Source organism: Monodelphis domestica, chromosome 2 (genome assembly GCF_027887165.1).
Source record: "Monodelphis domestica isolate mMonDom1 chromosome 2, mMonDom1.pri, whole genome shotgun sequence".
In the NCBI taxonomy this organism is placed as follows: domain Eukaryota; kingdom Metazoa; phylum Chordata; class Mammalia; order Didelphimorphia; family Didelphidae; genus Monodelphis; species Monodelphis domestica.
Genome location: NC_077228.1, coordinates 324,705,610 through 324,719,185, shown reverse-complemented (window position 1 = coordinate 324,719,185; position 13,576 = coordinate 324,705,610). Strand labels below are relative to the sequence as shown.

Here is a 13,576-nt window from a genome sequence, read left to right as displayed (position 1 = left end):
TTAAGATCCATTGCCTAGCCCTTACCACTCTTCTGCCTTAGAACCAATACACAGTATTAATTCCAAGACAGAATGTAAGGGTTTAAAAAAAAAGTGAATTTCCAGTATTCCAAGAGAACATATGAAATTTGCTTGCCACTTTCCACAGTGTTTGTGTGAAGCAACATTTCATCTCATTCTTGTGTTAAATGTGAAGTAAACTGGATTGAGACCATTTATCCAGAGTTAAATTAGATACTGAAAACTTTTATTTGAAAAAAAAAGTCTAACATCAAGATTAAGCTTATGCATTATTATATTGTTAAAATTTTTCTAAGCTTTAACTTCTTTTAAAAATGATACTTTTTCAATAAAATTTACAAACTAAAGAAATATAATGTGTTTGCAGATGATAGTAAACATATAGGTCTTGCTGGATTATTTCAATTCTCATAAAATGTCCTACATAAAATATTTATAACTATTTTATAATTTTATATTTAGTTTTCATAATGATCAGTAGGATAAATTTTTTATTTTATGATCATATAATATACATTTTAATTTGGAACTTTTGAGGGTAAAAGTTATAATTGTAACTATTGTTAAAACTTAACAAATAAATCTAAAAGAATATTATAAGCAGTATGTTAAATATCCTGAAGGTTTACAACACATTTTTGTAACACAAGTAGTATGAGTTATGGCTCAAGCCTTTGGACCCTTTGGAGTCAAGGAATATTTTTTCCATTGTGCCATGCTATCCAAGCAATGTGGAATTATAGAAGATTTTGGAACAGGAGAATGTCATAATCAGATCTATATGTTAAGAAAATAAATATGGCAGTGATATATAGAGGGGAAATGGTAAATCCTGGGAGAGTAGAGGTTGAGAAGATGATAAAAACTAATGCTATAGCCAAGGAGAGAGGAAAATAAGGTCTGGGCTAGAACGAAGATTCTTGGGTCAAGTCTACGTTTTGGTACTATCCTGTAATTTTTAGAGAGGCAAAGCTCCACCCTGGCATATTCACATTCTTGAATAGTGCTGGGAAAGAGAGGAACTCCAGAGCTGTGGGATAATTCAGAGCCCTAATCTAAAGTACTAATGCCATGGAACTTGAAAGCCTAAGCTGAATGGTTTCTAGGTAGGATCAAAACCTGGCAATAGGAGGAAAACTGCCTTTGCCAAGGTTACCAAGTGTGCTTGAAGCCCGCTGGGCTTGGAGACTGGCAGGCTGGAGTTGAAATACTGTTCTTTGCACTCAGTAACTGCATAACCCTAAGTCATTCCATCTCTTTCAAACCTCTGTTGTAAAAGAAGATGCCTGCATTGATTATATCAGAGAGTTGTGAGGATCGAATGTAAAAATGTGCTCTATGCAGCTTAAATTTATATAAATGTCAGGTGTTATTGCTATTATTAAACCAGGGAGTAGAAGGACAAGTGGGGGAAAAACCCAAACAATAACCAGGGCCAGATAGGGTCTGCAGGTCAGGAAGGATACTAGCTACAACATATATTGGAAAGAGGACAAAACCTGTAAAACCAGGCAGAAGCACTCAGTAATCATCAAAGCTCAGGAAAACTATGGGTAGAATCTGGTTGGAAGTAAGAATAAGATGGACTTTATCAGAGAATCAGATAAAGAGGAATTTTACAAAGTGTTGATAGGAAAGATCAATACTTCTTGCCTTTACTTCTTCCTCAAATCATGTTATTTATCTGTATACATTTTGTTTTACTCCATAATATATGGTCCTTGAAGCCAGGAACTATTTTCTTTTTCTTTTTTAGCTCCAGTCTTTGCACCTAGTAGTGTTTATTATTATTATTAATTTGAAATAAGAGGCAAAGCAGGGGTCTGGTTCCAAGGAAAGAATCTCTAAGCAAAATGGGGAAGACTCACAAAGGTTCTAGTTTGTAGACTACCATTGACTAGCTGGGAAACTACCCAACAAGATTGTGAAGTGAGGCCAATGGACTAGAGGTAACATCTTCTGTCTTTCCTAGTTCTCAAATATACTTTCTTAAAGGCAAATGATATTGCAGCCCTAGAATTGTTAGCACTTAATACTGGGTGATATGATAATTTAGAGAGAATTAAAGATTATCTCTAAAGTTTTGGAATTGGGGGGGTAAAGGGAATTATGAGTTTAACATTGGATGTATTCAGTTTTAGACACCAACTGGACATTCAGGTGGAAATAAATAGTAGGCAATTGGCTATCTGGAATTATAGATATTAAAGCTGGAAATTTAGATTTCTCCATTTATTAAATGCTTACTTTTATACAAGTTTTGTTACATACTGTAATAGACACAAAGTTTAGATGAAGATCCCTGCTCTTATGGAGCTAATAGTCTGGCAAGAGAACAAGATACATACATATAAAAAAAAGGTACTGCTAAAGCCATGGAAGTGGATGAGATTACTAAAATAATGCAGAACAGTTGGGTTAGAGTCAAAGTGAAACTGGGCTACTAAACTATATATAAGTATCTCTGCAACAGCAAATTGACTTTCAAAAACTACCTATTAACCTTACTTATGTTTTACTGTATTTTCAATTTGTTAAATATTTCCCAATTACTTTTTAATCTGATTCACACCTCACTCTGGAGTGTTGTGGGCTCTAGGCTGGCTAGTTAAGTATTTGACTCTGCTGCTATTGAAGAAAGGAGTCAAGGGTAGAACTTTGGAGGTTATTGAAATTTAGGGGCAGAGAAAAAGAGGACTCATAAAAAAGAAAAAGAAGGAGAAACAGGGGAGTGCTGTTACTTATGAAAAGAGAGGAAAGGCTTTCAAGAAGGATATGGTTAATTTTGTCAAATACTAATAAAATACCAATAAAAATAAGGATTGAAGTAAAAAACATTGGTTTTAACTATAAAAAATGTCACTGTTGATAGCTGGGGGAATAATTTTATTAATGTAGTGGGGACATTTACCAGATTGTAAAGTGTTATGGAATGAAAGTAGGCCATAAAGAAATGATACCAGGAACTATAGCCTACATTTTCTAGAAATCTGTCATAAGGATGAAGAAAAGAAAATTCAAAGTGTTTGCTAGTAGGGAGCAAAAGTGCACCTAGAATTCTGTATTTCCTGGGCATTTAATGCCTGGTTCTAGGGAAAGGAGATCCCAAGTAGTTTGGGGATAAATAAAAGTTAACTTGAGCAGTGGTTGGTTACATATCCCCCAACGCCCCCTTCCTAATCTGAAATTCTTGGGTCAAGTTTTTCTGGGAGTTGGAAATATCTGAAAAGTTTTGAAGTTAAAAAGGAGCCAATGGAGCATGAAAGATATAGGAAAAAGAAGGGATGAGATCAAGGGCACAGGCTTGGGAAAAAAAAGTAGGGATCAATCTCCTTTTCCTTTGAAAGAGGAAAGGATAAAAGAATCAAGAAGTAAATTTGAGGTTCAGAGAAATGAAAAAGATCTAGTAACAGCCCTACCCCAAAGTAGAATTTGCAGCCCTATGAGGTGGGGAGTTCCCCTTCAGTAGAGATTTTCTAGGCTGGGTGAACATCGTCAGGAATATTGTATTGATGACCTGTCAAGATATAGTTTGGCTGAGATATTCTTTGGGGTCTCTACTCACTCATGATTTTGTGAAATAAATGACATTTACTATTGGGTAGGTTTAGTACAGAAAAGGATACAATTTGTTAAAACATTGGAACTACATCATTATCCCAAAATCAGGAAACAGGACTTCTCTTAGAGACCTTTTTGGTCTTTATAGTATGTTACTGAGCTTCTATCCTGCATCCTAGGCAAGACTATAAAATTGTGACCTTCCATCATGCTGACAGGGGGAACAGTAGAACAAATTTTATGTTTTTCTGGGCTCCTATTCTTCCTGACCTCAATGAATCTCTGTTCAAATCTATGCAACATGGAAACCATTGAGTTCTACTATTGTTTTCAAGAACATTCTTTTCCTAATAATTTTGGTCATTTACTTTCAATGTTCCTTCCCCAAAAGATAATAGGATGCTTACATATAAACTGTTGCAATGTGAATTTGAATTTTGGATCCAAAATATTCCTAGAACTAACAGGTTAGTTAATTCTAGGATGTTCATTTTGGATTTTGTATTGAAAGCTTTTTTTACGTAAATTCCCACTTCCCTTTCATTCCCCACCCAATATATTCTTCTTTGCTCTCCTCCCAGAAAACTGTACCTTGTAACAAAGAGGGAGAAAAAAAAGGAGTTTAGTTAAATCAACAAATCAATCCAGCCTGATGCTATCTTTAATTTTTTCTGGAATATTTTTAAACGGATTAATTTCAAATTGCCAAAGGAACAAGCTAAATATGGCAAGCAGTAACTATACATAATTTATTTCTTAAAAAGTTTAAAATTAGACACAGTAGCAGAGTAGTGATTGTATATTGAGGAGCACAGATCATAAACTATGTATATAAAAGCTGTCTGATGGCTTTCCCCTTCAACAATAACAAAATTAAACCTCCAGTAGATAAAAGTCATTAAGTGAATGCTTAACGATTTGGTCTGTTATTTATCTTCGCAGGAACAGAAAACTATTATGATAGAGACTGGAAAAAGAAATTATGTAAACTATGTCAGTGTGGAAGCAATACGTCTAATCCTGTTCCCACTATTACAGTAACATTTTTAATGTTCTAGTTAATACAGGGCATATTGTATCTGCTCCAAAGTCTCTAATAACATTTGGAAAGAAGGCAGGAAAATAAGGGGAGGGAGAGAATTTGTCTTGATTTATCTTTGCTCTTTCAGAAGCCATCCATTAGGAGTGGCAGTGACGTAACCCCCTCCTCCTCTTAGCCACGTGTTTGTTTTCTTTCTGGCCGGGTTTCTGTCGGTCTCCGGTTTTAGATTTTCACGAACAACGTGGACCCAAACCTGGTAGGAAGTGCGTAGAATGGGTTCAGGCCAGCAAGGCTAGAGAACAGGGGAAGGAAGAGGGGTGAGCTTGTTTCCCTGGGGTCCGAGGAAGCCGTTCCACCCCCCCCCCCCCTTAGGATCTTTGATCCAGGTAGCTGAAGGCCACTCCCCCGGTGCTCGGTGTATGTTCCGGGGTGTGGGCTGGGGGTAGGAGTTCCTCCCACCGGTAAACAGGTGTCCCTGCTGTAGGCTGTGGAAGCCGCTACCACCCGGTTGCGACCCTGCCCCAAGGGGTTAGGAAAATGACTCTAATAAAGCCCCACCCACCCCAACTTTCCTGGACTGGGAGGGGTGCTGGCTGGGTGTCCAAGAGGTGACTCAAGGACGCCTTTTCCCCCTCCTCCCTAGCCCGTTCAGTCCGAAAAGCAGGTAGAAATGGTTAGAAATGGGTCCTTTAAACGTCTCCTGCCCCATTCCATCACCATTGCACATCCCATCCCTATCAAAGTGCTTCTTCTCAACTACACACCTAATGATCCTTTCTTCTTAAAGGCGGAGCAGCGCATGCCTTCATCTTCGTCTACCGAGAGGAAAGATGAATTCAGTTTGTCCTTTTTGCTCTAATGTTTCAGGACTTTCTTCCTTTTCTAGTTTACTATGCCTAGGGAAGAAAATTTCCCACCTCTCAAGGACCTAACAAAAAGTCCCTACACGGGACACCCACTCCTAATCAGTTCCTATTGAGGAATGGAGGTGGTTAGGTTGTGATTAAAATAAGAAAAGACAAAAAAAACCACACCAAAACTGAGAACCCAGAAGGAGGGTAAATGTTCACCATGGTAGGCTCAATGGGCCGGAGTTAGTTCGGGCCATTTGAATGTGAACAGGGATTTATTTTTCTGAGTAACTTCTTGCTAAGATCAAACTGAAAGGAAGTTCTTTATAAAGGGAGTCTTTTAAGATGAAAAATTATGTGCAATCACTGGCTTTCCAATCAGAAAGTCTGTTTATACATTGGGATAAAGAACTATCTGAGACCAGGTTTTTGTTTTTTGTTCTCCTTTTGGTCTCCAATTCCCTCAGTGAGAATATTTGGGAGCTGGGGTTTTCCCTGCATCAGGTCAGCAGAATAAGATAAAAATTGATTGGCCCATTTTGATAGATTAATTACATTTAATTTAAAGGACTTTGGTGAAAAGAGCAAAGCAATATTGTCTTGATGATAGTGAAAGGGTGAGATTTGAATATAGTTCATTTCATACATGATTAGTTGTTACTCTGATCCAGTCTTTTTAAGCTTCTGTAGAACTGTTAATTGGTTCTCTCTATGAATCCCACAGTGCCCAGCATGGTGAGGTTTTTATTTCTAAACTCAAGCAATAAACAGAGATTTAGTAAAGATGCCTATTCAGATATACTTAAATTTGAAGACTGCAGTTTGAATACCTGCAGGTGCATACTTCTAAATATACAATTCAACATCAATGTACCAATCTCCAATTATTTCAACTGAATCTTAAGAATGTGTTAAGTTTGAAATGTCACATTTAAATACACCTGTTTACTTGGTTTAGTTTAGAATCTTAAACATCCCTTGAGCTCTGTCACCTTACCAACTATCATCATTAAATTGAATATTTACAGTTTTTTGTTTGAAAAAACGATTTCTATCTTGACATATTTTTTCCTTGGGTTTTTTTTTTAACTATTCTCAGCACACTATGCCAAAGCATCAAAACCTCACTCTTTAGCATTATCCTTTACTATTCCCCCATCATTAAGTTATTTCTTTACATTCTCCCATATTCTTTATATTAGCCACATTTCATAAGTTTACTGAATATCTTTAATTTTGTGTAAATCTAAAATTCTGATGTAAAGAGGTATTTACTAGAGAAGAGTGCACAGAAAATAATAAAATCTTAAGGTGGTACTCTAAGCATTGCTTGAAGACCTTGGGGACCATAATAATAATCCATATTTATATAGAGCTTTCAAGTTTTCAAAATACCTTATTAAATACTCCTTTTGTCCAGTGATTTAGATATCAAGGTTATTCCAGATATACATAAGTATGGATACTTGTGGAAGGAAAATCTAGTTCAGGAAATCATCAATATTTTAATATAAATAAGAATTAGAAATCCTGAACCTAAGTAATTTTTTTTCACTTGTTATGCATTGGTGCCTCTGATGGAATAAAGGACATGTTGTGTGGGTTCTGTTTGGGCTACAATGTGAAAGGGAAGGAAAAATGAGCAAAATAGAAAAGAAAAGGCTACATATTTTCTGATGAAATTTTCTTTAGCCAAGTGTCTTTTTTTGTGGAGTGTACGGAGGCCGGAGTTAAATGACAACACTGCCTTGGACAAAACAGGCCCTTAATACATTTTTGTAGAATTGAATACAAGATATAGTATTTAATTTTCCTCAGTGTTAGCTTTTTTCTCCCCAATCCCTAGCAGGAACAATGTTTAAATTTAAAAACAACAATAACAACAACCCTGTAGTAATAAATACTGGTTAATCAATGAGAAGTTGAGCAACAAATTGATATGTTTACATATATACATAAAATGTGTTTGTAAATATGGGTATATATAAATACAAACATACATGCCAGAGTCTGATAAGCAGGGACATGAGGCTATAACTTTTGAAACATTTTCCCCCTAGACCTTCATACCCCATCTACTCAAAAAAACCCATACTGAGATTATAGATATAGCTCATCTAAGCTATTTCATTCTTCACCCCTACTCCTCATTTTAAGCAAAAATGGTTAGAGTCAGAGATAGGAAGTGAAAGTGTGTAGTTTTAATTAACTCGTGAGCCCAGAGCAGAGGCAGAACCTTTGTGTAAAGTGAAAAGCAGTTCCTTCCAAAGTTGGGCGGCAAGTCATGTGGAAGGTTTGAGTGAGCTAAAAAGATTCTTTTGAGATATCTCTCGTTTAACTTTTTTCTTTTTGGAGGGGAGGGGGAGAAAGGAAATGGATGTGGAACCGGAAAAGGTGAATCACAAAAGGATGCGTGCCATAGTGATTTTTCAGATTAAAATTCTAGAGAAAATTGCAGCTCTTTCCCCTGAAATGCAGACCAAAGAGCGGGTGAAGAAGATTGGCCCTTCTGTGATACCATAGCGACGGGGAGGTGGGAAGCAGGGTTGGAGTGATTGATGTGCCTAGGAAAGAGTTAAAGAGACGCGCATTTAAATGCAGACTCATCACATTATTTAGCCATTCGAGAAGACGTAAAGAGAAACCGGTTCGAGAGTACTAAAGGTAAGGCCCCTTTGTTGCCAACAGTTGGACGAGGGGTCCGAGCCCACAAAATTGCCTCTCTGTAGACGCACTGGGGATGGGGGGGGGGGCACACCAAGGCTAAGCTCCCCGCCTTAGGCATCTGAGTCACGTGGCTTCTCCCTCCAACTAAAGGAGAAAGGTGGAGGCTTGAAGGAGTAGAAAGAGTGGGGGGAGGGTATCCGAGCCAGGGGCGAGTACTGGCGTCCGGGCCAGAGGTGAAAGATTTGCCTCTTTCCCTACTCCCCAACCCCCATTGGCAGCTGGCTGACTTAAGGCCAGGAAAACACATGTTAATTTTTCTGTTTGTTCTTAGTTGGATTTGCGGGTTTCTCTTTAGAAGGGAAAAATGCGGAGGAAGATTCTGGACTCTTCACCCTTCCCCCCCTCCTCCCCTCCCCCCAACGCCGGACTCGGAGATCCGAGAGTAATTCATACAAAAAGACTTGCCTCCGCCTGGGAGGGAGTGGAGGGGGCGGGCAGGTGGGAACTGTGAGGGGAGCCTAGGGATCGTCGTAAAACTCTGACTGAGAACCGCTGACTCGTCCAGTCTGGGCTAGCCACCCACTCAGTGCAGAGAGCGGGGCGGGGCAAGGACGTATGCGCGCGGCTTTCCGAGCGCCTTGTGGGGTGGGGCGCACATTCTCCTCCGTCCCCGGGAGGGGGGGAGATTGTGGGGGGAGGGGACAAATGGGCACGTTGAACCCGAGCAAGCGGCTGAGGCGCGGGGGAAGCTGGGTAGCGGTGACGCACGGTTGGCTCCACCTCCTTTCCCGGAGGGAGGAGGGGGGGAGCACAGTATATAAGTAGCGCTGCCGCCCTAGACGTTCTTTTTCGCAACGGGTTTGCCGCCAGAACACAGGTAGGAGCGAACGCCGCGCCCGCCAGGCCTGGCGTGAGGCCTACGGCCTTCGGCGCCCTAGATCCCACTTGATCATCCTGTCTTTTTTTTCGTCTATTCTCTTTTCTTTCTTTCACTGTCTCAAGTAAAGTTTGAGAAGGTCGCGCTTTCGAGCCTTGGAATTTTCCCGGGACACGCCTCGTGCTTGGGCCTGATCAACTGCACGAGCTGCGGCCCCTGCTGCCCCAGCCTCGTGCTGGGGCGTCCCCCACGCGCCTCTCTCACGGTCTTTTCCGTACCTCAACCTTCATTTTCGTTTTTCTTAGTTTCCTTAAGTGTTTCTTGGGTAAGGGCTGAAGTGTCGGTTTCCCCACGATGGCGGCCGGGCGTTACCCTGTCCTTGTTATGGTCTCTCAGATTCCTCTGTGTTTGGGTCGGACTCTTCTTCCTGCGATGTCAGTGATTTATATGAGGCAGAGTCTGTGTCTGGTTCGGAGAGGAAGGAAGCGAAGGAGCGGCAGGCGGTGGCGGGGCCGCGCGCCCCGGAGTCCACCCGCCTCTAGTTCGTGCCACATGTTCTGGCGCGGCCTCGGCAGCTCGAGGGGCGGGGCCGGGGAGAGGAACACGGGGACGCGCCGACGGCAGCGGGGCCGCGCTGGATGGCGGTCGGATGACTGGGGAGAGGCTAGGCCTCGCCAGCTGGGGCCGCATGGCTGGGGGCGGGGGTAGTTGATTCTTGGGAGGGGGTAACGAGGAAGTTGGGTGAAAAACCTTGGGGGGGGTGATGTACGGTTAGAACCTCTCAAGGGATACGGGGCCAGGGCCGCCGCCGCTGTGATTGGCCCGGCCGGACGGGTGCGTGAGCTGAAAAATGGCCGCTCCCTAGGCCTGGTACAGGGAGCACAAAATGGAGGACACGGTGGCGGCTTGAGGCGGGCGGGTGAGTCACCGGCACAAAGAAAGGGACGGGGCCTCGCCGCCCCTCCCTGTCCAGCTTTCGTGGCCGGCCTTGAGCCCCTCCGGGGCTGAGGCCGGCCCCCGCCCCCCCCCAGCAGACAATGCGCGGGATGGGGGAGGGGCGCGCCGCCCGCGGAATTCGCCCCGTGTGTGGTGTGAGTGGTGTGCGAGTGTAGTGGGAGGAGATTGAGAGGCCTGAGCAGGAGCCGCTGTTGCCTAGATTGGCACGCGGGGCTGCCATCTCTCCTTGGAAGTTTTGGAGGCTTTAGATCTTCTCTCGAAGATCAGATTCTCCCTCCTCCCCAATTTGGCTGTTTAATATAAGCTTCTGTTACTTTAATGAACTTTTCTTTGCTTAGGTGTTGTGAAAACCATCGCTAAACCTCCACAAAAATGGGCAAGGAAAAGACTCATATTAACATCGTCGTCATTGGACACGTAGACTCTGGCAAGTCCACTACTACTGGCCATCTCATTTACAAATGTGGTGGAATTGATAAGAGGACCATTGAGAAGTTTGAGAAGGAGGCTGCTGAGGTATGTATTATAAAAGACCATGTTAAAGTTAGGATGACTTTTTACTTCATAATTTTGGGAATTTTAGCGTGTACCAAACGATTGAAAATAACTAGTTCATTGGACAGTGGTCAGTTCTTGCCATTGATGGTAGTGAGAAGTTCCTACAGGAAATGGGATTTGATTATGGAATCTATCACCTAGTGAGGCCAGATCTTTGTAGGCCAGGTTATTTTTGTCCAGTAATTGAAACCACATACCAGTTTCTGAGAAACTTGATTTAATTCCAGTTTGAAATGTTAACCAGGTACAGAGTTTGAATTATTTTTACTTTTTTACAGATGGGAAAGGGCTCCTTCAAATATGCTTGGGTCTTGGATAAGCTGAAGGCTGAACGTGAGCGTGGTATCACTATTGATATCTCCCTGTGGAAATTTGAGACCAGCAAGTATTATGTGACCATTATTGATGCTCCGGGACACAGAGACTTTATCAAGAACATGATTACCGGCACATCTCAGGTTTGTAGTATTATTTAAGCACCTGACAGGGACAATGTTGTGAAATTGGTAGTATAGAGTTCTTTTAGTATCAGGTAGTTTATTTAGCACTCCAGTGGGAGGTGGTTAGTAGTAACAGTGAGCTTAGACATCTAGTTTAAACAAGAATTTTGCATACAGATAAATTTAACTTATTCCGTATTCTCTAACAATTTGTCTCATTCATAGGCTGACTGTGCTGTCCTGATTGTTGCTGCTGGTGTTGGTGAATTTGAAGCTGGCATCTCAAAGAATGGGCAGACCCGTGAGCATGCCCTTCTGGCCTACACACTAGGTGTGAAACAACTGATTGTTGGCGTCAACAAAATGGATTCCACCGAGCCCCCCTACAGCCAGAAGAGATATGAGGAAATTGTTAAGGAAGTCAGTACCTACATTAAGAAAATTGGCTACAACCCTGACACAGTAGCTTTTGTGCCAATTTCAGGTTGGAATGGTGACAACATGCTGGAGCCAAGCTCCAATGTGAGTATTTCTGCCAGTTGTTTATATAGTAATTTACATGTGTATATTCAAATTTAATAACTAAATTATAAAACTTTTTTTCCAGATGCCTTGGTTCAAGGGATGGAAAGTCACCCGTAAGGATGGCAATGCTAATGGAACAACACTGCTTGAAGCTTTGGATTGCATCCTGCCACCAACTCGTCCAACTGACAAGCCCCTTCGTTTACCCCTCCAAGATGTCTACAAGATTGGTGGTAAGTATTTTAATATTGGGTATTGGCAATTAAGATCTCTTGGTATAGTGGTGAAGGACAAAAGTACTATTTGCTAGTTTTATAAAGGAGTTTAACTTTCCTTTCACTAGGTATTGGTACAGTACCTGTTGGCCGTGTGGAAACTGGTGTTCTAAAACCAGGAATGGTGGTCACCTTTGCTCCAGTCAATGTTACAACTGAAGTAAAATCTGTTGAAATGCACCATGAAGCTTTGAGTGAGGCTCTGCCTGGGGATAATGTTGGTTTCAATGTCAAGAACGTGTCTGTCAAAGATGTCCGCCGTGGTAATGTTGCTGGTGATAGCAAGAATGACCCACCCATGGAAGCAGCTGGCTTCACTGCACAGGTACCACCACCTTGAAATTTTAGATGTTTAAATAATTGCCATACCTTGTTTTTAGGAGATAATTGAAAAGAGGAAGGACCCAAGTTACCTCTTCAGATAGAATTTAATGCATTTTCTTCCTCTAACCCAGGTCATTATCCTGAACCATCCAGGCCAAATCAGTGCTGGCTATGCACCTGTTCTGGATTGTCACACTGCTCACATTGCCTGCAAATTTGCTGAACTGAAGGAGAAGATTGATCGTCGTTCTGGCAAGAAGCTGGAAGATGGCCCTAAATTCCTGAAATCTGGTGATGCTGCCATCGTTGACATGGTTCCAGGAAAACCCATGTGTGTGGAGAGCTTCTCTGATTATCCTCCTCTGGGTAAGCAGTTAACAAAAGTATTTTCTGTACTAAGATAATTAACTTTTTAGAACCCTTTCCTTTGGTCTTGGAATCAATACTGTGTATTGGTTCCAAGGCAGAAGGAGTGTAAGGCAAATGGGGGTCAAGTGACTTGCCCCCAGGGTCACACAGCTGGGAAGTGTCAGGCTAGATTTGAATCTCCTGTCTAGACCTGGCTCTTTCCATTGAGCTACCCAGCTGCCCCCTACTTTTAACTTTTTGCATTCTATTGAGTAAGAACTAATAAACCTGTTTCTCAATGCAGGTCGTTTTGCTGTTCGTGATATGAGGCAGACCGTTGCAGTTGGTGTCATCAAGGCAGTTGACAAGAAGGCTGCTGGAGCTGGCAAGGTCACAAAATCTGCCCAGAAGGCCCAGAAGGCTAAATGAATATTCTGTACAACACCTGCCACCCCAGTCTTAATCAGTGGTGGAAGAACGGTCTCAGAACTGTTTGTCTCAATTGGCCATTTAAGTTTAATAGTAAAAGACTGGTTAATGATTACAATGCATCGTAAAAGCTTCAGGAGGAAAGGAATGTTTTTGTGGACCATTTGTTTCGTGGCAGTTTTAAGTTATTAGTTTATAAAATCAGTAATTTTTAAATGGAAACAACTTGACCAAAAATCTGTCACAGAATTTTGAGACCATTAAAACAGTTTAATGCGAAACCTGTGTGTTCTTTGGGTCAACCATTATTAGAATTCCATGGGGGTGGAAAGTACTTAAGTGACAAGGCACAAATAATTTCATTGGCCACAGAATCTTTGGCCACAAAAAGTACCAATACCAGCAAGTGATCTGCTCGTTTGGCCAAACACTTGTAATTCTTTAAGTGTATATAGTTTGCTTTTGGACAAAGCTGATAGAAATGTGTTATCTGACCTGTTAGTGGTGCTTTACCCTCTTTAATGAAAATTAAATATGGTACTCGGTTTTTGTAGGTTTAAGAGGAAAAGTGCTATGGATTAATTTTTTTTAATCTACCCTTCCAAAGCCTTCTGGCCGTTACCTTTTTCTAGCTAGACAATCTCATCTAAACACCAGCAAGTCATCTGGTAAAGGCAACACAAGTATATACTATTAGATGG

At 41.4% G+C, this 13,576-nt stretch overlaps 1 protein-coding gene across 3 annotated transcripts; it reads left to right on the top strand.

The window, feature by feature from the left end:
- The first annotated feature begins 7,736 nt into the window (after positions 1 to 7,736).
- On the top strand, positions 7,737 to 13,156 carry EEF1A1 (eukaryotic translation elongation factor 1 alpha 1). 3 transcript variants are annotated; one of them, XM_007484200.3, is made up of 8 exons: positions 7,737 to 8,139; positions 10,315 to 10,492; positions 10,813 to 10,992; positions 11,200 to 11,496; positions 11,582 to 11,732; positions 11,843 to 12,099; positions 12,230 to 12,464; positions 12,751 to 13,156. In XM_007484200.3, the coding sequence occupies exons 2-8, from the start codon at positions 10,349 to 10,351 to the stop codon at positions 12,873 to 12,875; spliced, it is 1,389 nt and encodes a 462-aa protein (XP_007484262.1). In that variant the 5' UTR covers positions 7,737 to 8,139; positions 10,315 to 10,348; the 3' UTR covers positions 12,876 to 13,156. The 3 variants fall into 3 exon arrangements, with proteins under 3 accessions (XP_007484262.1, XP_001365660.1, XP_056674482.1); XM_001365623.5 differs by lacking the exon at positions 7,737 to 8,139 and adding an exon at positions 8,275 to 9,019; XM_056818504.1 differs by lacking the exon at positions 7,737 to 8,139 and adding an exon at positions 9,803 to 9,938.
- Positions 13,157 to 13,576: the final 420 nt, after the last annotated feature.